Source organism: Balaenoptera musculus, chromosome 6 (assembly GCF_009873245.2).
Source record: "Balaenoptera musculus isolate JJ_BM4_2016_0621 chromosome 6, mBalMus1.pri.v3, whole genome shotgun sequence".
Taxonomy (NCBI): domain Eukaryota; kingdom Metazoa; phylum Chordata; class Mammalia; order Artiodactyla; family Balaenopteridae; genus Balaenoptera; species Balaenoptera musculus.
The window spans coordinates 65,058,421-65,086,321 of record NC_045790.1 but is presented as its reverse complement, the minus strand read 5'-3'; the positions used below and the strand labels follow the sequence as shown (position 1 = coordinate 65,086,321).

The window sequence follows — 27,901 nt, the reverse complement described above, 5'->3', positions numbered from 1 at the left end:
TCATCTAATAAATATTCTTCTGTATGCAGAGGAATTTTCCAAGTGAAAGGGATCTGGGACTCCCCTGTGAGGGAGAAACAAGTTCCACAGCTTGTTAATAGGGGCAAACTTCTGTTTGTAGTCATGTTTCCACCTGTTGAATCATCTTTACAGAAGTTGTACATTTATGGCATGTCTGTTTATGAGAAGAGATGGAAAATATGAGGAACTCTAAAACTTGAAATATTTATTTTGAAACCTCAGCATGATGAACTTCTGAGGAATTCATTGCTCAAAATGTATGCATGGGGCTTCCCTGGTGGCGCAGTGGTTGAGAGTCGGCCTGCCAATGCAGGGGACACAGGTTCGAGCCCTGGTCTGGGAAGATCCCACATGCCGTGGAGCAACTGGGCCCGTGAGCCATAATTACTGAGCCTGCGCGTCTGGAGCCTGTGCTCCGCAATGAGAGAGGCTGTGAAAGTGAGAGGCCCGTGCACCACGATGAAGAGTGGCCCCCGCTTGCCACAACTGGAGAAAGCCCTCGCACAGAAACGAAGACCCAACACAGCCATAAATAAATAAATTTTTTTTAAAAAATTAGTGAAATTAAAACAAAAAAGTATGCATGTATGTATATGCAAGGATGGAGATAGATATAGATATATAAATAATATATAATATTATTTATAGATATATAAATAATGTATATTATTAATACATATATAATATGATATATAATATATCTATAGCTGTATATTATATATTATATAACATTATATATTATATACATATAGATTTTGCCACAGAAATTCATTTTGTAGCCTTTTAAATTTAAAGATGTACTTCACTAAAAGTATCTGAGGATGCATCTCAGAAAAAGCCTTAGATCATTTGTATATGGTCAACTCCAGGAACTACTCACTCTTGAGCCAGCTCTGTGTTTTCAGACGTTATCCATGCCCCAAACTGTGATCCAACCCTGTGTTATTTACATCATTCAGAGCTAGTTTTCCTACATACATACAGCAAATTTTAAAAGCTTTATTATGGTTTTTATACAGCACTGCCCTAAACTTATAATTCAGGAAGTTTGGGGGGTAACATTCTTTCACCATTTACTTGGTGTAAATCATTTCTAGTTCTGAACAGTGCCTCTTTGGCAAGGTTTAATTATACAGTGTGCTTGTGGCTACATCCATATATATGCCACCCACAAATGTCTCTAATTATTATTTATTACCAGCTGTGTACTTTACACTTTGTAGTTGTTGAGTGTTTTATAGTCAGTTGTTAGTTACTAAGAGTAACTATATGTAAACTAAGAGTGAATTATATGTTTGCTTTTCTTTATTTCACTCCTTTCACTATTGTTTAAAACATGTCAGATTCAGGAAAACCCTAAACCTCTTTAAACACTTATAGACAAGGTTTTTTTCTTGAATCAGTTTTAAAATCCTCCCAACCATTTTGGCTGCTGGCCATACCAGCATACAGTGTGAAAGAATTTTCTTTTAGGGATGAAAGCCAGAGAGAAGCCTTCTGGGGCTGTTCGGTTTCCTAGCAGAGCTGCTGGTGTAGATGACGGTGCCGATTGTTCCCCTTGGAGAGGCTTAAGCATCTTTGCCAGTTAGAGCTGGAAAGGTGCCCAGGAGATCGTATAGCCCAGCCCCTTCATTTTACATGTAATGAAACTAAAACCCAGCTTGGTTAACTGATGTACTTGAATTCAAAACAGCTGGCAAATGGCAAAGCTCAGGACCAAGTCACTGAGTTCACACTCTTTTTCTTTGCTCTTCTAGCTATGTCTGTTGTAAAGAAACAGGGAGCCCAAATACTGCCCTGTTAAAATGCAGAGTTAAAATACTTGAAGTAGGAGTATAGAAACCTAATGTCTAGATGTCATGAGATGGTTAAAAAAAATGCTTGAAATGCATTTTTTTTTTTCCAATCAGACCTGTTCCTACTGATTTTTTTTTTTTTTTCCAAAATATGGTTCCAAATTCCGCTTTTCCTGGAAGCCTCCTAAGCATTCCGAGACTGAGTTAGTAACTCCCTCCTCTTTGCTCACAAGGCACTGTGCACATTCCTGGGTATAATACATGCTTATCATATTGTATTATAATTATTCAATTATCCATCTGCCCTCCGCCCTCCCACCTACTGGACTGAACTTCCAGGAGCAGCAGCAGTGTCTTCTTGGACTTCAGTCCCTAGCACTTGGCAGAGAGTCTGGCACTGTGGGTGCCCTCAGTGTTTTTATGAATGAATGAATCAACCAACCACTCTCTCATAGACTTGCCCCATCAGTGAATCTTATGCTTTCTTGGACGTAAAAATCACCTGGAGGTGCTGGTTAAAAATGCATTTTTTCCAGGCCACACCACAAGAGTGGGGCAGGGTCTAAGAAACTGCCTTTTTACTAAGCAGCTGATGATTTGATGCAAATGGTCCATAGGCCACACTTAGCAAGCTCTGCCCAGTCATTAATTCCACTGATACTTAGTTCCAGCTGTATATATCACAACAATCTGTCCATCTGAATAAAAACATAGAGCTTTACTACCTACCCCATTCTACCATTCTGACCCCAGAGTAGGGGTATCGACATTTGCAGAAATAAAGAAGATAATATTTATAAAGCATTTCAAGTTATTAGAAGAAGGCTATCTTAGCTCATCAGGGAAATATGATATAAATCTAGCGTCATGAAAATTATCTTAGACATGTTGAATTTGATCTGAGACTCAAATGCAGAGGAAATAAACCCCCATGTAATACCTGCATGGACACCACACCTATAGGAGCTCTTTCCCTGGTTGGGTTCTCTTATTTGTGTTCCATATCAGTAAATTTAATAGCTGATGTTTACATAATTTTTAAAAATCCCCAGTAGTGCATCTATGCCTGCATGGCACTTTATAGGTACACACTATTTTTTTAAATGATGTCTTTAAGCAACTTTATAGGAGAAAGAGCTGAATTGGGGTAGTTATTAAACTCCCTCTATATAACTACCAGAAAGATTTCTGAACCTTCTGGTATATTTATTTATACATATATTGTTGAATATTTGTATTCAGTTCCTCATATTACTTTTTATTTGTAACTTCTTTCTTTATGTACATTTCCATACAAATATTTAAATGGTAAAATCATATTTCATGTATTTTATGCTGTTATGTACTTAGTGTTCTCCCTGATGTTGGATGCATTGATTATTTTCAATTATTTGCTATCATATACAGAGTTCTTATGTTCATTTTTGTTCAAATTATATTTTTGTCTGTATGAATTCCATGGGGTATATTCCCATGGAAGAGTAACGACAGTTTTAGAGTTCTTGTCACATGTTACAGTATTATTTTCCAAAGACACGACACCAATATACAACCCCACAGGGGTTTTCCCACAGCTTGACCAACATGTAATTTTATCATTCCAGCCTATTTTTGCTAGTTTAAATGTGCGTAGGGCCCCTCCAGAGCTATTTTATTCTGAAGTTCTTTAAGTGAATACAAAGCAATTCATTCCACGTGTGATGATTCAGTGTTTTCACTTTAAGGACAAACAATTCATCTCCTTATTTGACAGTTTTGAAGGGACAGGTTTAATTGCCTTTTGTAGGATTGATTCTGTAGGGATAGGAAATAGGCTTGGGGCAGGCTTGACATGTCAGGGAAAAAGATGAGTTATATAGCTCTGAATCAGGAAGCTTATGTGAAGGATTGAAACAGGAACTCCAGCTGTTTATGAAGGGTTGGGGAGCAGGAACATTCTGATGGCATGATGAAAAAAGTATTGCAGCTTTGTTAGCCAATTTTACTTCAAAATGAAAACAAGAACCTGTACCTCCTGCCATTCTATGATTCTCTCACGACGCCACTTCATGTTGGCATGTTCACTTTCATGAACGTTTTCAGATATTCCCAATTCAGGTAGACCCCTCTGGTCTATGACAGGAAAGGCTTGAGAATGGCCAGAAAACTAAAACTCATTATTTGAGAGGCCCTGGGGGGAAGACCTGGAAGCAGAAATCACAGGAGCAGTCTTATCTGTGAAAAGTCAGCTCAGTCACAGAAAAGGACCTTTGCTTGGATGTCTCTGCCCTTCGTGACTATGGTCACCTTCTGAAATAAGCAAATAAGTGATTGCTCTGCTGGCTTGGGTTCCTGTGATGCCAGAAACAAGATACAATGTGGTTTATGCAAGATGGGCCTTTTGTTTTGGATAGTTGTCTAGGCTGTTGATTTTTTTAGAAATGGTGACTGCCAAACTTGTAATGAAAATGAGCCTATTGAGCACTGGGGATCAAAATCTGCAAGTTTTCCTCCATTCTTGGTCATGCTAAATTCTTGCCTTCACTCTTGTCTTTGTAGAATACTCACACACACACACACACACACAGCACACATTTATATCTGTATCTATCCGCTTTATTTAGAAATAATTCAGATACCACAAAATTCACACATATACACGATTCAATGTTTTTTAGTATATTCACAGAGTTGTGCATCCATCACCACAATTAATTTTAGAACATTTTCATTACCCCTGAAAGAAACCTCAGTCCCATTACTCTATAGATTTGCTTATTCTGGACATTTCATGTAAGGAATTATACAATATGTGGTCTCTTGATTTAGCTTCTTCGACTGAATGTAATGTTTTCAGGGTTCATCCATGTTGCGGTATGTATCAGTACTTCTTTCACTTTTTTACTGCTGAATAATAGTCCATGTATGATATACCACATTTTGTTTATCCATTCATCAGTTGATGGACATTTAGGTTATTTCCACATTTTGGCTACCGTAAATAATTCTGCTATGAGCATTTATGTATAAGCTTTGTGTGGAAGTATGTTTTCCTTTTTCTTGGATATAAACCTAGGAGTGGGTTTGCTGGGATATGTGGGAGCTTTATGTTTACCTTTTTGAGGAACTGCCAGACTGTTTTCCAAAGCAGGTACACAATTTTACATTCCCACCAACAATGTATGACTGCTTCAATTTCTTCATGTCCTCACCAATACTCATTACTGCCCATCTGTTTTTGGTTTATCCACCCTAGTGGCTGTGAAGTGGTATCTCATTGTTAATTTTTTTTTTTTTTTTTTTTTGGCTGTGTTGACTCTTCGTTTCTGTGCGAGGGCTTTCTCTAGTTGTGGCAAGTGGGGGCCACTCTTCATCGTGGTGCGCGGGCCTCTCACTGTCGCGGCCTCTCTTGCTGCGGAGCACAGGCTCCAGACGCGCAGGCTCAGTAGTTGTGGCTCACGGGCCTAGTTGCTCCACGGCATGTGGGATCTTCCCAGACCAGGGCTCGAACCCGTGTCCCCTGCATTGGCAGGCAGATTCTCAACCACTGCGCCACCAGGGAAGCCCCCTCATTGTGATTTTGATTTGCATTTCCTTGATGGATAATAGACTGCTTACTCCTTATCCTAGTATTTTCTCATACTTTAAAAAAATAGAGAAAGAAAATACTTCGGGAAATGAAGGAGTACAATTACTACGGGCTGCTGTAACTTCTCTGGGGTTTCACGTCTCATTGCATCATAGTGTAAGGGGCCACCGCTGACAAGAATGTGCTCCAGCCATTTTCTTCCATTCTTATATCCATTCATCATTCAGGATCCTGGGAAGGAGAGAGAATTGTCTTACGTTGGGTTATGTGCCCATCCCTTTGATTTGTGGTTATACCTGTACAACATGAATGTGTCAATCCTGAAAGGAAATTGAGGTGCTCTTGGGCTGGGAGAATGGATGCCACAGGTGTGGCCAGGACAGGTTTCCTGCCTCTCTGGATGCACCACATTACTAAGACTGGGAGCCAAGCAGGTCATGTCAGAAACCTCATCATGCAGAAAAATTAATAATTCTGTCCTAGCATACTTTATAATGGAGAAAATATAATAAGATTTATTTATAATATTTAAATATTTTATTTTAAGTTATAATTTTAAAAATGTGTCTATCTCTTTGTTGGACATGCAGCATGTTTCAAATAGGGTCTCATTTGATCCTCGGTAATGCCAGTTTCTAGTTATTTTCTGTAGTGGCCTCATTGTGGTTTAAGTACACTTTTGTGAACTAGGCTAAGAATCCAGACACCAAAGACTGACTTAATGAGGAAATGTGTTCTGAGTTACAAACAAATGACCAACAAGTGAGCGCACAAAAGTCAACCTGCTCATAATCTGGGATATCACTTGTCGGTCACTCCTGCCAGCAGGTGTGCATAGACAGTGGAGAGCGACTCTCCTCTGCTCGGTTCCCGGCTACAGGGATGTTGTCTGAGAGCTCAGCAGCGTCACTGCGGCTGACTCAAAGGATCACTCACTAGGTGTGGTTTGGAACAAATGCAGTCCTTGGAATTCCAGGTAGCATCCCAGGTGCCTGTGGGGAGGTAGAAGTGTTCATATAACAGGTCACTGGCGTTTTCTGTGAAAGCAGGCAGCGACCATAAGGGCTCAACTGCTTGAAAGGAGAGTGACTGGTTCAAAATGGTGGCTTGGGGTTTAAAGGACTCTCATCAGAGGCCAGATGTCCTCATGGGGAGAAAATGCCTTTGAATGTCCTGGGAAGAAAGAGCCAAGTGCCCTGGATTTTTTCCTTGGGCTGCAAACTCTTCTTCCTCCTCATGCTGTCATCCTTCCAGTATTGGGCAAGAGCCATAACTGCAGGCGTCCTGGCTTCTGTGAACTTCTCAAGAGTGTATATTATCACCCAAAAGCTCTAGTGTCTACCCACAGGCCACTGAGGACATTTTAGTCAGTTCTGCCAGTCACCCGGCTAAGGAATAAGTTGTTTTTTTTGGTTTTTGTTTTTTAATTATTTATTTATTTATTTATTTATTTATGGCTGTGTTGGGTCTTCGTTTCTGTGCGAGGGCTTTCTCCAGTTGCGGCAAGTGGGGGCCACTCTTCATTGCGGTGCGCAGGCCTCTCACTATCGCGGCCTCTCTTGTTGCGGAGCACAGGCTCCAGACGCACAGGCTCAGTAGTTGTGGCTCACGGGCCTAGTCGCTCCGCGGCATGTGGGATCTTCCCAGACCAGGGCTCGAACCCGTGTCCCCTGCATTGGCAGGCAGATTGTCAACCACTGCACCACCAGGGAAGCCCAGGAATAAGTTTTATAACATGCTATCAAAGATTGTATCTATAATTGTGATGATGTTTTAAAATAACCACTTCATTTAGATTTTTCTGTTTTAATCCAAGGTATTCTTCTGCGGAAATAAGGAAACAGTTTACCCTCCCACCAAACCTTGGCCAGTACCATCGACAAAGCATAAGTACCTCTGGCTTCCCCTCTCTTCAACTAGTAAGTATGAGTTACAGGTTTGCGTAGAGAATGGTCAAGGGCAGACGTGCCCAGCGTATACTTTTGCTTCCTGAGTCTTAGATTTTCCCACCGCTACCTTACATCACCAACCGCCAGTTCCTGGCTCTGCTCTGCTTTTTGACATCAATTCCCCTCTCTCCCTCCGTCCACTAGGGCTGGGAATACAAAGTGGATCTCCAGGGACTCTGATTCTGAAGTCTCTGGACTCAGTGGACTTCCAGGCTATTTGATTTCACCCAAATTATGATTCATATTTTGGGGAGGGGAAGGATTAGCCTGGAAACTTAAAACCATTTGTAACATGCTTTTTAGGAAAAAAATGTATTCCCAAATCTGAAAAGCCAAGTTATGAACCTTAAGCTTTTTAAATAATTTTTTTGGAAGTGTAATTTACATACAATAAAATTTCACTCATTTGTAGGTGTTTGAGGAATTTGGCCAATTTATAGTTAACCTGTACTCAGTCAAGATATAGAACTGTTTCTTTACCCTAAAAAGCCCCGTTATGCCCCTTTGCAGAGGGTCTCCTCTCCCAGCCCTCAGCCAGCAGCCCTGGGCAATCACTGATACACTTCTGTCGTCATAATTTTGCCTTCTCTGCAACTTCATGTCTGTGGAATCAGACAGTAGAAACCTTCATTTTTAAAACACAGTCCCCCTTTCAAGTTGAAGATTGCCTACATTTTTATATTAACGCCAGTTGTTGAGTGTGTATACATATGTTATGTTATTTGAGGACTAAATGCGAGGCGTGTGCCCGGTGGGTTAAATCTGACTTAAATGAGATAGTTTATAAAACCAGAAGTGAGTCTTCACTTCCTTTGTGAGAGAGCTGCAGCCTCCACTGTACTCACTTCCCCTCACAGCACAGCCCCACTTTCTTGCTCGTTCTCGTGGTTATCTTAAGGAGGTTAGGTTATTTTTTCTTTCTCACTTATTACTTCAAAACCACTTCTGCTCTTAGAAATTTTGTAACCTTCCACTCGGTTTCCTGTAGCCGCCATTTTGTCTCCTGTAACAGTTTCCACGCCGTGTAACTGTGTATCTTTTAAAGGTATGTTTACCGGAGTGATTTGTGGTTCTTTCAGTAGGATAATTTGTGTGTTGTGTCACTGATGAAATAGTAGTACTAAAAAATGTATAGCACCTTTTACTGCAAGAGGTAACTTTCGATGACAGTTCTTTAAAAAATCTACTTAATGACTTCGGTGGCTTGTTCAACTGCCCTTTTTAATTGTACTTTTCCTGTCTGTTTCAGAGTCACAGATTATAATAAAAGCACACCAAGGGCATAATGTCCGTGCTTTCAGATGTATTAGATACGCTTTAATCCAAGATAAATTAGATATGCTTTTTGGTTTCATGTGGTGCTGGTATAGATTTCATTGAAAACCAAAAAAAAATTTTTTTTTAAATTTCTGACTCAGATTGTCTTCCAAAATATGCAAAATGCAGTTAAAAAGTGACTGGATACATTTTTAAATCTTAAACAAGGTGGGGGAGGGGGGGTTTGGTGCTTTGCTTCTTTGTAAATTCAGACTGCAGCTTTCTGCAGTAGTTGTCTTGAGAAATAGTGTGGACCTCACTATTAAGAGGCTTTAAGGAAGTTTAACTCACAGGCTTTAACCCCTTAGCTACACACCAGCTGCAGCCTGAAATTTCTTCAGGAGAAATCTTTTTTATTTAAAGTCACAAATTTTAAAAATTGTTTCTTATTTTTGCAGGCATTCTTTTGGTAGTTATGCCGCGTCATCAGGTTTTGACAAAAGTGAATTTGGATGAATTACTTCATTAGCTAGGTGGTAGAGTTAACGTGTGGCTTAACTTCTAATAGAATGTGTCAAAGAAATAGCAAAAATGTTTAACTATACATGAATCATGTGGTCCTGCCATAATTTCTATCCGGTTCTATTTGCAAATAAATAGCCTTTAAAATGTATTTCTCCTGGTTAATTCCAGTTTAGTCTTCTGAATATTTTTCCCCAGACCGCTACCCCAGCTTCAGCACAGTGTACTGACCCTGCTCCTCCTTGTTAACTGCCTGAAGAGCAGGTGGCATGAGGGAGCAAAAGTCTGCATTTGATTCCTCTTTTGTTTTTGTTTTTTTGGTTTTTTTTTTAGAGCTTTACACAAGTGGAAGGTCACATCTTTATTTCTTTTTTTTTTTTTTTTTATAAACTTATTTATTTATTTTTGGCTGTGTTGGGTCTTCGTTTCTGTGCGAGGGCTTTCTCCAGTTGCGGCAAGCGCGGGCCACTCTTCATCGCGGTGCACGGGCCTCTCACTATCGCGGCCTCTCCCGTTGCGGAGCACAGGCTACAGACGCGCAGGCTCAGTAGTTGTGGCTCACGGGCCTAGCCGCTCCGCGGCATGTGGGATCTTCCCGGACCGGGGCACGAACCCGTGTCCCCTGCATTGGCAGGCAGATTCCTAACCACTGCGCCACCAGGCAAGCCCCTCTCTTTTGTTTTTTAAATGCAAGGTCTGCTCAGGAAATCCCAGCACCCTAATGTTTACCTGCTGGTCTTGTTGTAATGTCAGAATGAAGTGGCTGTTCTTTCCCTTGAGTCACCTTCCCGAATGAAGGTTCCTCCAACAAAAAATCATCCACTTACATGGTGATTTCCCTTTCCCTTAAAAAAATTATTTTGTTTCATAGAAAGATAATGGGACATTTCAGGAAGATTTATTTCTGGCAAGGCAGAGGAGTAGTTTATCACCTAAAGACTCTCACCCTGAAGCACCTTTAAAAAAACTTTTCTTAAATGAGAAGCCATAGACTGTTCATTGTATGATTTTAGACGATTGGAAAATTTGATTAAGTACGTTTTGACCTTTATTTCCCTTACCTTTGTTTATAGAACCACCATTTCAACAATCCCACATGCTGATATAAATGTTTAATTTTTAAAAGTATTTAATTGGCACCACGTTATTTATTTATTTTAATTTAATTTTTATTTTATATTGGAGTAGAGTTGATTTACAATGCTGTGGTAGTTTGAGGTGTACAGCAAAGAGATTCCGTTACATATATACATATATTCATTCTTTTTCAGATTCTTTTCCCATATAGGTTATTAAAGCATATTGAGTAGAGTTTCCTGTGGTATACAGTAGGTCCTTGTTGACTTTCTATTTTATATATAGTAGTGCGTATCTGTTAATCCCAAACTCCTAATTTATCCCGCCACCCCTTTCCCCTTTAGTAACCATAAGTTTGTTTCCAAAGTCTGTGAGTCTGTTTCTGTTTTGTAAATAAGTTCATTTGTATCATTTTTTAAGATTCCACATATAAGTGATATCATAGGATATTTGCCTTTCTCTGACTTACTTCACTTAGTATGATAATCTCTGGGTCCATCCATGTCGCTGCAAATGGCATTATTTCATTCATTTTATGGCTGAATAGTATTCCATTGTATATATGTACCACATCTTCTTTATCCATTCATCTGTTGATGGACATTTAAGTTGCTTCCATGTCTTGGTTATTGTAAATTGTGATGCAGTGAACATTGGGGTGCATGTATCTTTTTGAATTATGGTTTTCTCCGGATATATGCCCAGTAGTGGGATCGCTGGATCGTATGGTAGTTCTATTTTTAGTTTCTTAAGGAACCGCCATACTGTTCTCCATAGTGGCTGTATCAATTTACATTCCCACCAACAGTGCAAGAGGGTTCCCTTTTCTCCACACCCTCTCCAGCATTTACTGTTTGTAGACGTTTTGATGATGGTCTTTCTGACCAATGTGAGGTGAAACCTCATTGTAGTTTTGATTTGAATTTTTCTAATTTATTTATTTTTATTTTTTTTGGCTGTGTTGGGTCTTCGTTTCTGCGCAAGGGCTTTCTCCAGTTGCAGCAAGCGGGGGCCACTCTTCATCGCGGTGCACGGGCCTCTCACCGCCACGGCCTCTCTTGTTGCGGAGCACAGGCTCCAGACGTGCAGGCTCAGCAGTTGTGGCTCACGGGCCCAGCTGCTCCGCAGCATGTGGGATCTTCCCAGACCAGGGCTCGAACCCGCGTCCCCTGCATTGGCAGGCAGACTCTCAACCACTGCACCACCAGGGAAGCCCTGAATTTTTCAAATAATTAGCAATGTTGAGCATCTTTTCATGTGCTTTTTTGGAAACTGGCACCAAGTTATTTAAAACCCAATCAATTATACCTTGTTGTTGTTTTGCAAGAGGCTGGAACTTGCAGTCAGCTGGATCTGGGGTGCAGCATAACCGTCACTTATTGTTACATAATTTGGGGCAAGTTAAGTAACCTTGATGAAGGCTGCAGTTTCTTCATGTGCACTATGGACATAGCAATGCTACCCCTATTAGGGTTAATACAGAATGATAAAATAGATGCTGTGTACATAGAGGCTAATGTTGCTGTCTATTTATTTGGCACTATGGAGACACTGTGGGAGATTTCAAGAGGATGAATAGGAGATGGTTTTGCCTCTTAAGGGCCTTATAATATATTTGGGAAGGCAGAGAATATGGAGAATCCATGCTGGCTTTGGGTGTGGTAGGTGTTCAGAGGAGAGAAAGATCCAAGATAAAACAGGAGGTAAAGGCTTGAAGGGGGAGGTTGAGAAGATTTAGAGGAAGGTTCTCAGACATGGCTCTCATTAGAATCACCTGAGACCATCAGAAACATACCTGTGGTCTATCATAGAACAATTACATCAAAATCCCTAGGGCTGGGGTCCAGGTATCAGTATTTTAAAGTTCCATGGGACTTTAACATGTGGTCCAGGTTGAGGATCATTTAAAGAACCTATATGTTGATAGATAGAAGTAGTCCAAATAGGAGGAAGAACATAAGAAAGGTAAAGTTTCTTTTGTTGTCCTGGTTGCTCTGAATTTCAGAAAATGTAGTAAGCGAAGACTACTTGCTAATCCTGTGAATGTATTTTTATATAAATATAGCGGATTCTGTCATAAATCTGATAAATCAAATGAGAGGAAGGTTGCGTTTGATTTTGTGGGTATGTGTGTGTGCATGTGTGTATGTGTGGTGTTACTGGGTTTTTGTTTTTTTAACCCTAATTGTAAATGTTAGCTGTGGTGATTGTGTAAACATGCATTTTCAAAGTAGATAAAATATTTTAAAATTTTGCATTTTTGAATATGAAGAGGATTCACCATTTAGAGTTGGTTTTATAAAACAAAATGCAATGATTACAGACTTGCCCTGGGTCTTTTTGACACTCCTAATTCTCCCATCAGAGTCCTTTGTGGCCAGTGCCAAAGAGAGGGGCTTGTGAATAGAATCACCTGTGCATCACCCATTGGCCTTGGAATTCTCTATTGTTATGTGAATAGGTTGGCCAGACCCCCTCTGATGCCAATCATCTATAAAGGCAAACAACTATATATTAGTTGTCTTCATTAAGATGAAACTGTTAAATATTAAAACTATTTTTCTGATTATTCAAAGTAGAAAGGAGAGTAAAGCGTACAAGAGAAGAAAGGTAGGTCTTCTTTGCCCTAAGTTAGAAAGGATTTGAGATACTGTGTGCATGGTTAATAACTTAACTTACATTTTTATAGAGGGAAAATTGTTGTTTTTAAAAGTGAGAATAGAAAAACTTTGAAATAAAATGGAATGAATCAGCTGGATCATAACAGCTCTGGCTGAAGAGAAGGATGTAGAAAGCCACATCCTGGATATAAATCAAAACACCATGGTTACACAACATGTTTGTATATAACAGTTACGGGGGAAAGAAAAAAGGAGGTCTCATACCTTAGAAAGCATTCATTTTTGTTTCGTGTTTAAGCTTCTCTGCAATAAAACAACCTTTTTTTTTTTTTAACCACTAAGGATGATCTAAATGGTGGATCACTTGATAAACGTGGTCTTTTTTATTTTTCTTTTGTGCTTCATCTTTCAAAGAAGTTGGACTATCCTTAGGTTTCATTGATTTCACTGGAGGGGACATGATGGAAAATGAAGATTTCATTACAATTTTCATGCAAATTCACAGTGGAAGGCAATATGAGAGAGTGCCACCCTGCACGCAGAGCATGAATTTCATTACTGTCACTGTAAAGCAGAGGAATCAAATCAGTCTTGGTAAGATGAGACTGATGTCCATTATGGCATGTCAGTATCTTCCCATGCAGTGGCATCAGTGGAAGATTGCCATTAGTGGAAACAGGGAAGTATTCCTTAATCTAAGCCAGGAAGTACTTTGAAATATTGAAGCCAGAAGAACTTTACTGCCTTCTGCTCTGTTTACTTAAAGATAGTAGAGAGCCAAGAGGATTGCTTTACATATTCATTTATTCAGGAAACATGTATTGGGTCTCACTCTGTGCCAGGAATTGCTCTAGGAGCTGGGGATACAGTAGTGAATGTAACAAAGTGTCTATCTTCATGAGCTTACATTCTGGAATGAGAGACATAGACAAATAAGTGAATGTAGACTATCTCAAGGGGTAGTAAGTGCTTTGAAGAATGAAACGTGGATAGGGAATAGAGCGTGACACAGAAGAGAGCACTATTTTAGATTGAGTGGTCTGTGAAGGCTTGGAGGTCTGGAAAGGAGACACTTGGGAAGAGTTCTGGATGAACTTAACAGGTATTTGAAGGAAGAATATTCGATTTAGAAGGAACAGCAAGAGCAGAGTCCCCAGAGCAAGAGAATATGGCATGCTCCAGAAACAGCAAGGATGCAGACGGTGAGCTGAGCAGAGTGGGCAATAGGAGATGAGATCGAAGAGGAATCAAGGCTGGGTCATAGGCCTCATAGGCCATGGAAGAACTTTGGCTCTTACTTGGATTAAGATGGGAAGTCACTGGAAGCACAGGCTCAGCACCATCTGAATTTTTATTATAAAGGTTGCTTATAGGGTTCTTTTTATAAAGATCACTCTAGCTGCTAAGTGAAGAATAGACCGGGGTGGGGAGGGCAGTTAGGAAATTGTCACAGTAACTCAACAAAACAATGGTGGTGCTTTGGAATAGGGTGGTGGCAGTAGAAAAGATGAGAGGTGGTTGGATTCTGGATATATTTCAGAAGTAAAGTGGATAGGATTTTCTGATAGATAATATGCAGGATGTAAGAAAAAGAGAGAAATCAACCTTGACTCCAAAGATTTTGCCCTGGGCAGCTGGTGGAGTGGAATCGCCACTTGCTGAGATGCACAGACTTGGAAAATATGGGAAGAGCAGATCGGCAGGAAAATTAAGTAATTTTGAATTTGTTATGTTGGAGAGGCCTGTTAGATCACCAAGGTGCGATGTTGAGATGTAATTGGAAAAATCAACCTGAATATCAGGGCAAAGGTAGAGGCTACAGATATATAGCTATAATTTTAAAAAGAAAGAAAAAGAAGGTATTTAAAGTCATGGGCATAGATGAGATCATATGGGAGTAAATTCAGATTGGGGAGAGAAGCTCTTTTAGGACTGAACCCTAGGGCTCTGCAAAGGAGAAGGAGAACCTAGGACAAGTCGTGTCCCAGAGGTAGAGTGACCAAGTGTATCTTCCAGTTTGCTGGACTGAGGGGTTTCCTGGTACATGGACTTTCAGAGATTGGGACACACTAGGACAGTTGGTTCCTCTCCATGTGAAGAAAGTGTTTCAAGAAGGAAAGAGTGATTAACTGTCCAGTGCTATAGATAAACCAGGAATGAGCAACAGCCACTGAATTTGGCAACATGGAAGTCTTGGGTGACTTTGACCAAGACTCGTCTCTCATAAACGGCCAAGTTGATTTGAGGACCACCCACCACAGGGATAAACATGCATGAGGGTACAAGGCCAGGGCATTTGGAAGCATCATGCCTCTTCCCCTAGCCCCACCCAAAGCGGCATAAAGCTTCCCCAGTGTTGTAACAAAGGACCCAGGTCTTTTGTGATTACCTGTGTGATTTGGGCCAAGTTATTTAACTTCTCTGTTTTTCAGTATCCTTATTTGTGAAATATTGTCCAGATTTGTTATTTTAATCATCTATCAGTGTGATGACGGCATACTATGCTGTGCTAGGGCTACATAGATTAATTTTAAACAGACATGGTTCTGATGCTGTAGAAATTTTCAGCTTCAAAACAAATTGAATCCTACCCCGTGTCAGGGGAACTAGCCCTTGATGTGCATTAGGTGACAAGGAAAAACTTGAACCCTCTTCATTAAAAATGAATATTTGTCTCTGAATAATTTAAGCTTTTAGAGTATTTATACTTCTTGTGTATTTCTAGTCTTCTATTGATCAGACATCTGAAGAAAATAGCTAGAAAGAAAGGCTGCACGAATCTTCACTAGAGGAGTGTTGAAAATTGATTGAGGGCATTGACTATGTCTCCTTGGCCTAGTGCTGGACTGCTTAGGACCCCAGCGAGTATTTGTTGAATTAGTGAAAGTTGGTGTATTATTCTAGATTCAACCAGAGCAGTGGAACTGGTAGGAGATGCATCTTCACGTGTATTAAGGAACTGATTACAGGGAATTGGTTTACCCACTGGTGGTGGCTAAGCAAGCCTGAAGTCCACGGGGCATTCAGGAAGGCAAGATCACGGGAAGCTGGAACTCCACGGGCATGAGCTGAAGCCTGGAGCCCTGAACTTCCAGAGAGCCTGTACCCTCTTTGAAAAGACATCCAACTGATTAAGTCAGGCCACCCAGGCTAATCCCCCTTTTGATTATCTTAAAGTCAACTGGTTAGAGACTTTAATTACATTGGTAATATCACTTCACAGCAGCACCTAAATTAGTGTTTGATTGTATCAGTAGGTGTGCGTATGCTATAGAATAGCTGCAGTCTCCCTTCTGTCCTCCAGTTCTGGCAAGAGAAAACCCCTGTAGCCAACCACGACTGGAAGAATACTAGGAAGGGAATTTGGAGGAATGTAGCTCTGCTGAGCCGGGTTGACACATCACAAAGCCATCACAATCAAAGCCTGATTTAGGATAATTTGCAGTCTTAAGTTGTTTTGTTTTTAAAAATGGGTTTTTTTTGTTTGTTTTTATTTTGATTATTTAGGGTTTTTTCTTATATTATTTTAACAAATGATAGACATGATGTGATAATTCCTTGTATAAGATGACCTTGAAATTACTTTGGATCATACCATTTAAACTAGTCTTGAGTCTCCACTGACTAGGAGGCCACATGTAACTCAGTAGCAGAGAAAACAGAAATAGTAAATTTTCACATTTGGCTTTTACGCTCCCAGGAGCCCAAGGGACTGACCTCAGAACATGCCCCTCCGGCCCCATTCCCAAACTTCAGCCCCCAATGAAATGCAAAACCACTGTAAATCTCTTCAATATTTGTTTACCCCTAAATGTGTGTATGTGTTAATTGCTTAATAATAAAACCTACTCTTGAGATTGACTTCAGATAGTTTAGAGAACAGAAATCTCTTTTGGTTCCTGGTTATTTGAATATGCAAGAGGAACAACTTGCTTGGAGGCCTAGATAACGGTAGTTGGCCTCTCCACTCACTTGCCAACAGCAGGACTAGTTTACATCTCTTTTGGAATGAAGTTTCCTCCCTTGCTAGTTTCAGCATAGAAAGGGTAGTGGTGACTTGTTATTAAATGCCGGCTTATGTGTAGTGCTAGAATGATACTCAAGAATTCTATCATTATGGCTTATTGTTATCGTCTATTCAGTCCTGAAGTAGATTCAGACCGTAAGAGTTTATGACTTTATGATCAACTGTGTCTATTGCTTTTGGCACATTGCCGAACAGTTGGTGCTCAGTGATGACACTGTATTCTTTGTCATAGCTCCCCCCTCCAAAGATAGCATTATTTTGTATGTGAGAAGGTGGCAAGCTTCCCCATCTCACAGTTGACTCAAGGTCTGGGAAAAGAGGCATGAGAGTAGCTTCCTGTATTCATCTTTATCCCTTAGGGCCAACTCAGTGTCTTGCATTTAGTAGATGTTCAGCAAGTAATTGAACTTGCTGATGAAGTTCAAAAATGAAGGAGTCAGCTATCCTTTGCCCCCCGGCTCTTCGGCAGCCTGTCCTGTAGGTAACAGGTGCCAGCATCAGCCAGGTTTTTCCTATCCCTTGTGGCTTTGAATTTTAGGGACATGATAAGTATAATACTTTGGCTGGACCTAAATTTTTTTCTCTCTGATGATTTCACACAAATGCCATTTCTCTGTGGAAGCTTCTACCTACTATTGGTTGGCCAAAAAGTTCCTTCGGGTTTTTTTTTCCGTTAAGATGTTACAGAAAAACCCAAATGAACTTTTTGGCCAACCCAATAGTTATTAGTGCTAGTGTCACATTGTTTCAAATGTGCTTCAATATAATTTTTCAGTATATCTTTTCAATGCCTCTGCTTGAATAATTGCTATTCTTCATGATAAATTTACATTTAGTATCACTTTAATCAGTTAATTACTTCACTATTATTACTTTGAGAAGACAATCTCATGAGAAGTTCAGAGTGGAACTTGTGCGTGGTGGCAGATGGGTTTATTTTACTCTCTTCTAAACACATTTACCACTGCCTTGTGTTTAATTATTTCTGGAAATCTAGATTCCCTGGAAAGCCTGCAAGAGAAAACAAAATTAGGAGCCTGCCTAGGTTTGAATTCCAGATGGGCTACTTCCCAGCTATGTAAACACAGGCAAATTATTAAATCTCTAGCCTTCAAAGTCCTCATCTGTAAAATGAGGGTAATAAAAGAGTGTACTTTACAGAGTTCTGGTGAGGATTAAATGAGATAATGTCTAGAATGACCTAGCACAACTTCTTGGCACATAGTGCTCAACAATTTTTAGTTCAAGGGTATAAACTTCACAGTAATAAGGTTGAGTATGCAAACAGTGCAATCTCTTCATTTCGAGTTGAAGTCATTTCAGTCCCTGCCCCTGAACTCTGTGCCGTGTTGTGATAAGGAGTGGGAAAGTCTGCTTTCTTCTTTGGGGTTGGTCTTATGTAAGTCTACAGTAGATTTTTTTTGTTCTGTGCGTGGATAATGCCTGTTGTTCCCTCTGGCAGAGGTCAACAATGTCTTTTTGCAAACTGTCCCCACCTGGCTTCTGCATAGCCTGATCTGCAGTTCTCTGAGCCCCTGATGGTCCCAGCTGCTTCACTTTGAGAGGCCCCTCTAAGGACTGTGGTCCTCTCCTTAGCTGACTTCCAGGTCCCCAGTCAGAACCCAGGGAAAGAAACTTCCTTGTCCTCAGTCACACTTTGTGGGAGCCTTGGGGAACCAGGGGGATGTCTGTGCTCTCTCCTACTGAAGAATGTCCTGCTGCCTTCTCTTCTGCCCCTTTTGGTCCTGCTGGCATAGGGCATTATGTAAGCCAGCCACTTCAAGGATCTCAGACAAGGAGGGCACGTTTGCTCACTTCTCAGCGTCGTCCTCACTCTTTCACGTGTCACTCAGGTCTCCACCACCACCAGGGACACAAAGGTGGGAGGAGACAGGGCAAGCCACACTTACCTTCTCTAATCTTCTTGCCTCTTCCATGGCACTTTGTTCCTCTTCTCTAACCTGGAGCCTTACATCTAGCCTGGTGTATGGTTTCAGGGCGATAAAAAACCTGTTTTGTCTGCATTTCCTTTGGATCTGTCCTTGTGTCAGAGCGAGGCAGTACAAGTCAAGAATCTGGGGTGTTTGTTGGACTGATGACTCCAAATAGTCTGCCATAAATGAACACCACAGAGCTGCTGTTATTATTATTATTATTGTTATTATTATTATTATTACTACTACCACTACTACACATGTCAACTTGATCTAAGTGATTCTTTTACTCCCTTAAGGCAGTGGTTTCCTAAGTCTAATTGGATTTCACAAGCTAGAAAAAAATATTTGTTGAATTGCCAACTTTTTCTTTTATCACCTGAGGAAAATTATTTTTTCAATTACCACCTACTTCTATCATTTCTTTTATACCCCCACTATGGAAGGATATAATTGAAGAGACAAAAAAAAAAAAAAAGGCAATCCTTTTCAAGCAAGTACATTTAGCCTTATGAAAACTCAGCCAGTTGCCCTTAGTTTGCTCATTTACCTGCAGTCAGTGAAAATTCTTCCCACCCAGCACCAGGAAGTGCAGCAGCATTTGGAAATCACTGCCTTGGAGTGTCCCAGCCACCCAGCCTGGTTCACTGTGGGCTGTGATTACGAATGAAGTGCCTTCAAGAATCAATGTGTAGGATAACTCAGGCCAAAGAAAGCACTGTACCTAAATACTCAGAAGGACTGTCGAGTTTGCCTGAATTTCTAGAAAATTGCCTCCGATTCGCTGCTTCACTGTATTTGGGTGAACGTGGCCTCAGAGAGCTTTTGCATGAGAAATTATAAAAATGCAGCAAAGCCTTGTGATCTCATTTTGGATCTTCTCAGGAATCCTCATCAAGATGCAATTAAGCAGAGAAAAATTCTGCCTTGGGGTGTGATTTTAATTACCCACCGTGTTCTGACTTGACTTTCCATGCTGTGTTTCTTTTCCTTTGCATATCACCACTTCTGTGTTTGACAGCTTCTCTAAAGACAGCCCCATTTAGTTGTACAAGAAGAGTGAAGCACTTACTGGGAGGAGAGGGAGGACAGGGCACGCATCTCCTGTCGCCTTAGTGCTTTTACCCTAAACCGTGTGGGAACCTCTTTTTCCTTTCCCTGCCCCCAGCCTCAGTTTTATGACCCGGTGGAGCCAGTGGACTTTGAAGGACTTCTGATGACACACCTGAACAGCCTGGATGTGGAGCTTGCCCAAGAGCTGGGAGACTTCTCCGAAGATGACTTGGACGTGGTGTTCACGCCGAAGGAATGTCGAACTTTGCAGCCCTCTCTGCCGGAGGAAGGGTAAATTGCTTTCTTAAAATGTGGATGGGATTATGATGATCAGGGCTGTTCTTGGTTAGGGAGAGATGCCCTAATTCTGGACTTCTCTTACAAGTAACATGACTCAGATCTATCAAGATGTGCAGGCTGACTACTGTGGTACTGTCGCCTACGTGTAGGTAGATTTTGAACTGGTTTGACCAGAGGCTTTGAAAAGCCATGTGGGGACTAAGCCAGTTAAAGGGCTGCAGTGGAACCAAATCGACTGCTTAAGAAGAGGTGAAGAGTGCAGGCTCTGGACCCAGACTGCCAGGGTCAGCTCAGTGACTGTGGGCGAGTCATGTGACCTCAGGAGGCCTCCGTTTTTCCATTTGTAAAAATACTAATCATTGAAATGCCTCCATTCAGGAGCATTTTAATTGTTTCCATATATGAGACTGGATCAAGTCACAAAAGTAAGTCCAATCCACATTTCTTGAGCATCTACTATGTGCTGAGAACTGGGATAAAAAGATGAATAAGGCAAAGTTCTTTCTTTTGAAGCAAGTCTTGTCAAGCGGAAAAACAACGGGGAAAGCTCTGTAGTGTGAATATGTGAATAGCTGCTTAGGGTTGAGTTTCTACAGTGGGTTAATCGATGTGTTTACAGGTGTCAGCATTAGCCCTCAGTATCAAATGATGGAATTATATTTAGATGAAACTCCTGTTATTTCCACAGTGTAACAAGCAATGTCTCTTTGGAGGTTTAGGATGAACTTTTATTTGCATTCATCTTCAAAACCAAATTAAGATTCACATCCTCCTGAGATTTTCAACCTTCTCCACTTCCCCAAAAAGTCCTGGAAATGAGATCATGAAACATGGCCCCTGCCCTCATTACTCGGGGATATTCCAGTTCTATTTTGGATTTTATTTCATCACAGTTTAAGAAGGTTAGATGACAGTGATAGGGTATTATTTGACCCTTTGCTCTTTGTTTAGACAGTTCTCATTCATATAGAAGAGCTGACCATATGCTCTGCTCTAACATTTTGAAGATACTCACTTCCCAGAAAACAAAATCATGATGATTCTTGGGAAACATTTTTCCCTGTTGTCAGTCCATTTATTCAGATGTGACTTTCATATAGGTAACATCTATTATTGTTACCTTTGGTAGAGAATAATTTAATTTCTTTGTGTAAAATATATGGTTAATTGTCTTCAAATGAGATCAGAATCTTGGAAAAGCCTGTTTAAAATACTTACAGTAAGTTTACAGGTAGGAGGATTTTGATTTTTTTTTGAAATTTGATAGAAGAGGTAATTTTTTTCTTAACATCAGATTTTGAGCATAATATTGCCTTGTCACCAGAACTGATAACTAACACATTATCTGTCTGATGGCTTTCAAATACCCTCTACTATTTCAATCGTTGCCCAAAAGTCTTGTGTATAATTAAAGCCCAGGAAAGTATCATCATCATCAGAGTAAACGACAGCTGACTCCTGTTGAACCCCAGTGCCTATCCGAGAACTTGATGTTGAGCTGTGATAGTGTAGTGGGTGCAAACCTGCACTCCCAGGTGAGTGGCCTGGGGTCAGTTCCCTGCTCTTCCACTTGCTGAGTGACTTTGAGAAAGATCTTTTCATCTCATCCCTCTGCAAAATGAAAATAGTAATAACGTCTGTTCTATGGAGCTGATTGACATTAACTGAATTCATACGTGTAGAGGGATTGCATCAGTGCCTAGTGCAGAATGAATGGCACACAAGTGTGAACTATCACAGGTAGGTCTTATTATGTGCCAGATGCTTTTCTAAGCACTTCACACACTGACTTCATCTTCATCACAGCTCTCCAAAGGAGCACTGCACGATTACTATCACCCCTTACGGTGAGGAAACTGAGGCACAGAAGGGTTGAGTGACTGGCCCAAGGTCACGTAAGGAACGGGGCTGGGATTTGAGTAGTCAGGGCCCAGGGGCCACATGTCTGACTTCTACAGTATTCCATCTAAAACTAACACACAAGGTGAGTACTGTTCTTACCCTCTTTCTACAAACCAGAAAATTAAAACTTAGAGCACTTAGACCTATTTATCTGTAGTACCAACACATTTGGAAGAACAGCAAAAAAAAAAAAACCCAAAAAAACAAACAAACAAAAATAACCTTTGCTACTGTGGGGAAGTAGTGATTTCTAAATTTCCAGACTCTGAAGCACTCTAAGAGTTTCTCTCATGACACACTCTATGCAGTAGACAAGAGCTGCCCGAATTAATAATCACTAACCAAAGCCAGGGCCTGTCAGCTCCTCAAAGTACAACTCCTCTTCTTCATGGCTTTCAAAAAGGAAAACATGCATGTCCTAACAAGGTTACACGTGAGCAAAAAATATGCCCAGATTACCCCGGAAGAGACTGGTATTTATACTTATTCTTCTTGTTTTGTATGTGATTACAGCTAGTTCTACCTGTCTTGTGTCGGAATGCCTTCAGGGATAGATATAGTCTAATACGATTCTATGTAATAAAGAAAACCCACAAAGCATAAAATGCCAACGTTTGTCTCATCAAAGTAAAAATGTTACTGCCTCAGGAATACTTCAGACACTTGAAAGGATTCGATAACAATGCCCTTCCCATTCTCAGTTAATGTGGATTTGAAATCATGCTGCTCTCCTTGGTTATGATAAAGGATTGCTTTGTTGTGTTTACCTGGTAATAACATTTTTATGTTGTTTTCCACCTCATTAGGGTTGAACTGGACCCTCACGTCAGGGACTGCGTTCAGACCTATATTCGGGAGTGGCTAATTGTGAATCGGAAGTAAGTTCATTTTTTTCCCTCTTTACATATATACTTACTTTATATCGTTACCTTTTTATAACTTTTTAAAAAAAATTAATAAACTTTTTTTAGAACAGTTTAGGCTTACAAGAAAATTGATTAGAAAGAAGTACTGAGAGTTCTTATATACTACCTCCCACACACATTTCCCCCTATTATTAATATATTGGGTTTTTTCGTGTGTGTGAGGTTTTTATGTCCTTGAATGACCATGAATATTGATTTTGGGGATTCCAAATAAATTTTAGCAAGTAGGCAAATTTGCAAATGCAAAATCCGTGAATAATGAGCATTGACTGTATCTCGTATCACTCTCCTGCTCAAACACCTTCTAAGGCTCTCTATTTCCTACTATATCAAATATAAACGCCACCTGCTTGCCTTTCAAGGGCTTTAATAATCTGGCCCAACTCTATCTATTAAAACGTATTTCCCTTAACTCCTGGAGCCCCTTCCTTTCTCTGAGCCTACGTCTCTTCCTCACTGTTGCACCACATGACTGACTCAGTCCTCCCTTCACACCTTTGCTCTTGCTGTCTCCCCTCTGGGCATGCTCTCCCTTCTCTCATCTGTCTACCCAATCCTACCGGTGGATAAAAGATCATATCAAATTTCTTTTTTATTCGTGCAGCTTTCTCTGACTAACTTATCCTTCCTTGGATGAGTCTTACTTAAGTGTGGAATATTTGGTACAATTGATGAGCCAGTGTTGGTCCATTATTATTAACTAAAGTCCATAGTTTACAGTAGGGCTTATTTTTTGTGTTTACGTTCTGTGGTTTTGACAAATGTAAAATGACGTTTATCTACCACTGGAGTGTCATACCGAGTAGTTTCACTGCCCTAAAAATCCCCTCTGTGCCATCTGGTCATCCCTCCCTGGCAACCACTTATCTTTTTACTGTCTTCATAGTTTTGCCTTCTTTCTCCATGTCTTTTTGTGGCTTGATAGCTCATTTCTTTCTTCACTGAATAATATTCCACTGCATGGATTTACTATAGTTTGTTCATCCATTCACCTACTGAAGGAGAAAGTTACATTTTAAACACAAAGAATAGAGCCCTTTTATTTCTATTCTGATGAATTCCTGGGGGGGTGGGGGTGGGGATTAATGAATGGAAATTTGGCTTCAGATTCAAAGGGCACATTTAAATTTATGACCAAGAAATAAATTGCTTGCTTGCCTTCAAGTCAAAAAGGCCCTTCTCTCCTGGGTTAATTAAATGTTCTATGACATTGTCCTGAGCTTTTTGTCTCCATGCCAATGACCTGGACAGTACCCTCTAATGAGAAGCATCTACCCACGCTGGAATTCTCAACCTGTATGTGTGTACGTGTTGGGGAGCTGGCTGGGGAGAGTCTGCAATCAGGGACACACCCCACTAGAGAAACATCAGAGAATCTGTGACAACACACAAGTAGTTTGAAATTCTGATATCCTCACCTCTCCTATACTCCAGTAAGAATTACTGTTCTGTGGGATAAATGATGAAAGACTTCGGAGGCTGGGTTTTATCCAGCTCCTGGAAGTGTGCCACTGAATTTGTGCTGATGTGTTTTGGAGTAATGTCAGTATGCATACTATTTTCAGTAGCTGAGAAAGAGAAAACTTCGCTTGTATAAAGTAATTAAGAGAAAGTTAGATGCTAATCCATCATCTGTTCTAACTTGAATAGAAAACCAAGTTTGCTGGGCAGTCAAATAAGATTATACTTTGCTGGTAATAAATAAAAGATTTCAGAACAGGTTGTTCTCATGCTTTTAAATGTTATAATTAGAGGTACTTTCTGGATATGAAGGTTTGAAAGAAATCTGAGAAGGGACAATAAATAGAAAGGTCCATTTTACTACATTTGGTTTTTATTTTCTATTTGGGACACTGCACTTTTTCATTCTTCATGGCAATTCCCATTGGAATTTTTTTTCTCTATCTTGAACAAACTTAAAGGACTCTTTTTAGAATACTCATTGTAAAAATTTTGGAGATCATAGCGAAACAAAAAGAGAAAACAAAAATCACTCAATTTCACTATAGACAGATAACCACCATTAACATTTGATGTGTTGCCTTTGAATCACATTTCTTTGTATATATTTGTATAAAAATTAAGTCAGATTATAATACTATTTTGCAGCATGCTTTTTCAGTCTTCACAGTAAGTGGTAACTATCTCTTTGCTATTAAATATTCTTCCTCAAGACAATTTTTAATGGTTGTATAATGTATTTATAGAAAAATTTATTTAAACAATTTTACTGTTTAGATGATCCCCTGTTTTTCAGTGTTATACCCAGTATAGCAACATTCTTGTGTATAGTTATGGTTTTTTTCCTTTGGAATAAATTCCTACAAGAGGAGTTTCTGTGTGTCTAACTGTATGCACAAATTTAAGGATTTGGGAATAATATATCAGAAAGATTATTAACAAGATATGCATGAATCCTCAAGAATATTGGATGTTATCTTTTAATAAATTTCCAATTTTATTTGTAAAATGGCTGTCTTTTATTTGCATTTTCTTTGATTGTTTCAATTCGGTATCTTTTTTTCCATAAATTTGTCGTCCATTTGTAAGTTTTCCTTGGTGCTCCGCTTATTCATTAAATTTGTGCATCTCTATTAATGTATTTGTCTGGTCTTGTTTATCTTTAGGGCTGCTTTTATTTGGTAAGGATATTAACCCTTTGTATGTCATATAATACAAATTCCTTACCCAGGATACTCTTGGTCTTTTAAATTTGTTTATACTTTTTTAACATTCAAAATTATTTATTAGTAAAATTTATATTGACAGTTTTCCTCATGATTTATATTTTTGCTGTCATGCTTAAAATTTAATCCGTAAACCTAATATTATTTACTAGGAATTTTGGATTAAAATGTTAAACTAGACCATTAGCCACTTTGATTATTGCTTCCGTTCCCTCATGTGTCTCCATTTGTTTTTATCTCTCCTGTAGGAACAGTGGTTTTTCATATATTTATTCTATGCAAGTTTTGTATCCTTTTATTTTCACAAAACAAAGCAATGTCTGTTTTAACTTTATGTTTGGCAACATACTGAGGATGGGGATTGTCATTGGCCCCGTTATCTGCGCACTTGGGTAACGGACCAGCTTGTTTCCCAGAAATTAGCTAATGGACAGGAGGACTTGTGCAACTTCGAAACTCATTGTCAGTTTCTGGCAAGCTTCGACTAGTGTTCAGCTGAGGAAGCACCTTTTCCAACCCCACTGTTTGACCTTTCGGTGCTCTAAATCTGATACTTTAACGTAAAGGCTATAATTCCTATGGCACAGTCCTCCCAGGATCATTCTGCCCTCACGTGCGTCCATAATATTTTATTTGTGGGGAGAATCCAATACACTATTCCAGGTGCCCTTCATCTCCCAACCCTACATACATATTCAGCTAGTTGTTTTCTATGAGTTGTTTCTATATGGTTGCAGAATGATGGTAGAAAGAGAAAGGCAAGGAAGGTCGTGGTTCTGGTGGTGGTTCATTTCAGTAAAACCAGGTGGAACCTGTGAATGGCTTCATAGATAAGCCACTACAATGAAGAAGGAGAATTTAGATTTCTGACTATTATAGACATTGACTGTTCAGGGACTGGCAGGAAGGAAAGTACAAAGTGCCTTCCTCTGCATTGCCCTTTGGGGAAACAAAGTATGGCACATCCTTCTCTTTCCAGCTGCATCTGATCCACAGAGATTCTGTCTAGACTTAGGCATTAAGTTATCTGTTTTGGTGAGTTTCCATTTTTTCTGGGTCTTCATAGGCAGGGAAGTTGGAGAAAGTCACAATAGTGGTTGCTGACCAGTTGTTAATTAGCAGTTAATGAGCTCTCCTTTGAATTTGTTATTTTATGTGCTAAATCATGCAAGCTTGTTTTGAAAGAAATCAAGTAATAAGGAGTGTATGAAGTAAAAAGCTAGTCTCTTGCCTCATTGCTCGCTTGCTCCCTGCCCTTCTCTTCAAGTCACTCTCTTTTTTTTCTAACTTTTTTTCAGATTTATTTTTTTATTGAGGTAACATTGGTTTATAACATTATATGTTTCCCATCTACAACATTATATTTTTACTTCTATGTACCCTACAGCACGCTCACCACCAAAACTTTAGTTTCCATCCATCACCGTATAGTTGATCACCTTTACCCATTTCATCCTCCTTCTGCCCCTTACCCTCTGGTAACCACTACTCTGTTCTCTGTTATCTACGTTTTTGAGGGTTTTTTGTTTTTTTCAACCCACTCTTAACTGCATGGAGGTCATTGTGTAGCCTCCCAGATCTTCTTTTCATGCCCTCACAAACATACATGAATATTCATATTTACATAAATATTTATATATGCAAAAATACACATGTAAATAAATATTTTACATACATACATAATATACTTTTTTTTCAATAATGTCTTTGAAATCTTTCCATATCAAAGACCTATCCCTTTCTTTTAAAATGCTGCCTGGCATTCCAGGGGTGAAGGAAAATACCATAAATTATTGACTTTCTTACTGCAGTTGTCTCCATTTTCCACAATATAAATGATATCACAATGAACATCTATGCACATTTGCCTCTACACATGTGTGAATATTTCTGAAGGTAGAAATGGAACCAGTGCATATGATATAGTCTAATAAGTACTGCCAAATTCTTCTCCAGAAAAGTTGTGTTAATTTACTCCATTACCAGCTGGACATGAAACTGCCCTTTCTCCTCATATCCTTGCCAAGGCTGGATATTATTGATTAAAATAAAATTTAAATTCCTCCAATCTTATTCTAGTTATAATTTTAAACTAGAAGCTATTATACCCACTTTCATAATACTGTTTTCTATCACTGGGTTTTCTTCCCTTACCTATCCTAAAATCCCAGTTAAATATACACTTACCATACACCCTGAAGTCCCACTCCTAGGTATTTACACAAGCAAAATGAAAATCTGTGTTCATTTAAAAATCTGTA

At 39.6% G+C, this 27,901-nt stretch overlaps 1 protein-coding gene across 1 annotated transcript in view; it reads left to right on the top strand.

The window, feature by feature from the left end:
- DOCK8 (dedicator of cytokinesis 8) overlaps positions 1–27,901 on the top strand; it is a 222,501-nt gene that overhangs the window by 43,106 nt on the left and 151,494 nt on the right. Inside the window, exons 2-4 of the mRNA XM_036856043.1 lie at positions 7,202–7,304; positions 19,941–20,116; positions 22,834–22,905. Of these exons, the coding sequence (XP_036711938.1) occupies positions 7,202–7,304; positions 19,941–20,116; positions 22,834–22,905 (351 nt within the window). The remainder of the gene's footprint in view (positions 1–7,201; positions 7,305–19,940; positions 20,117–22,833; positions 22,906–27,901) is intronic.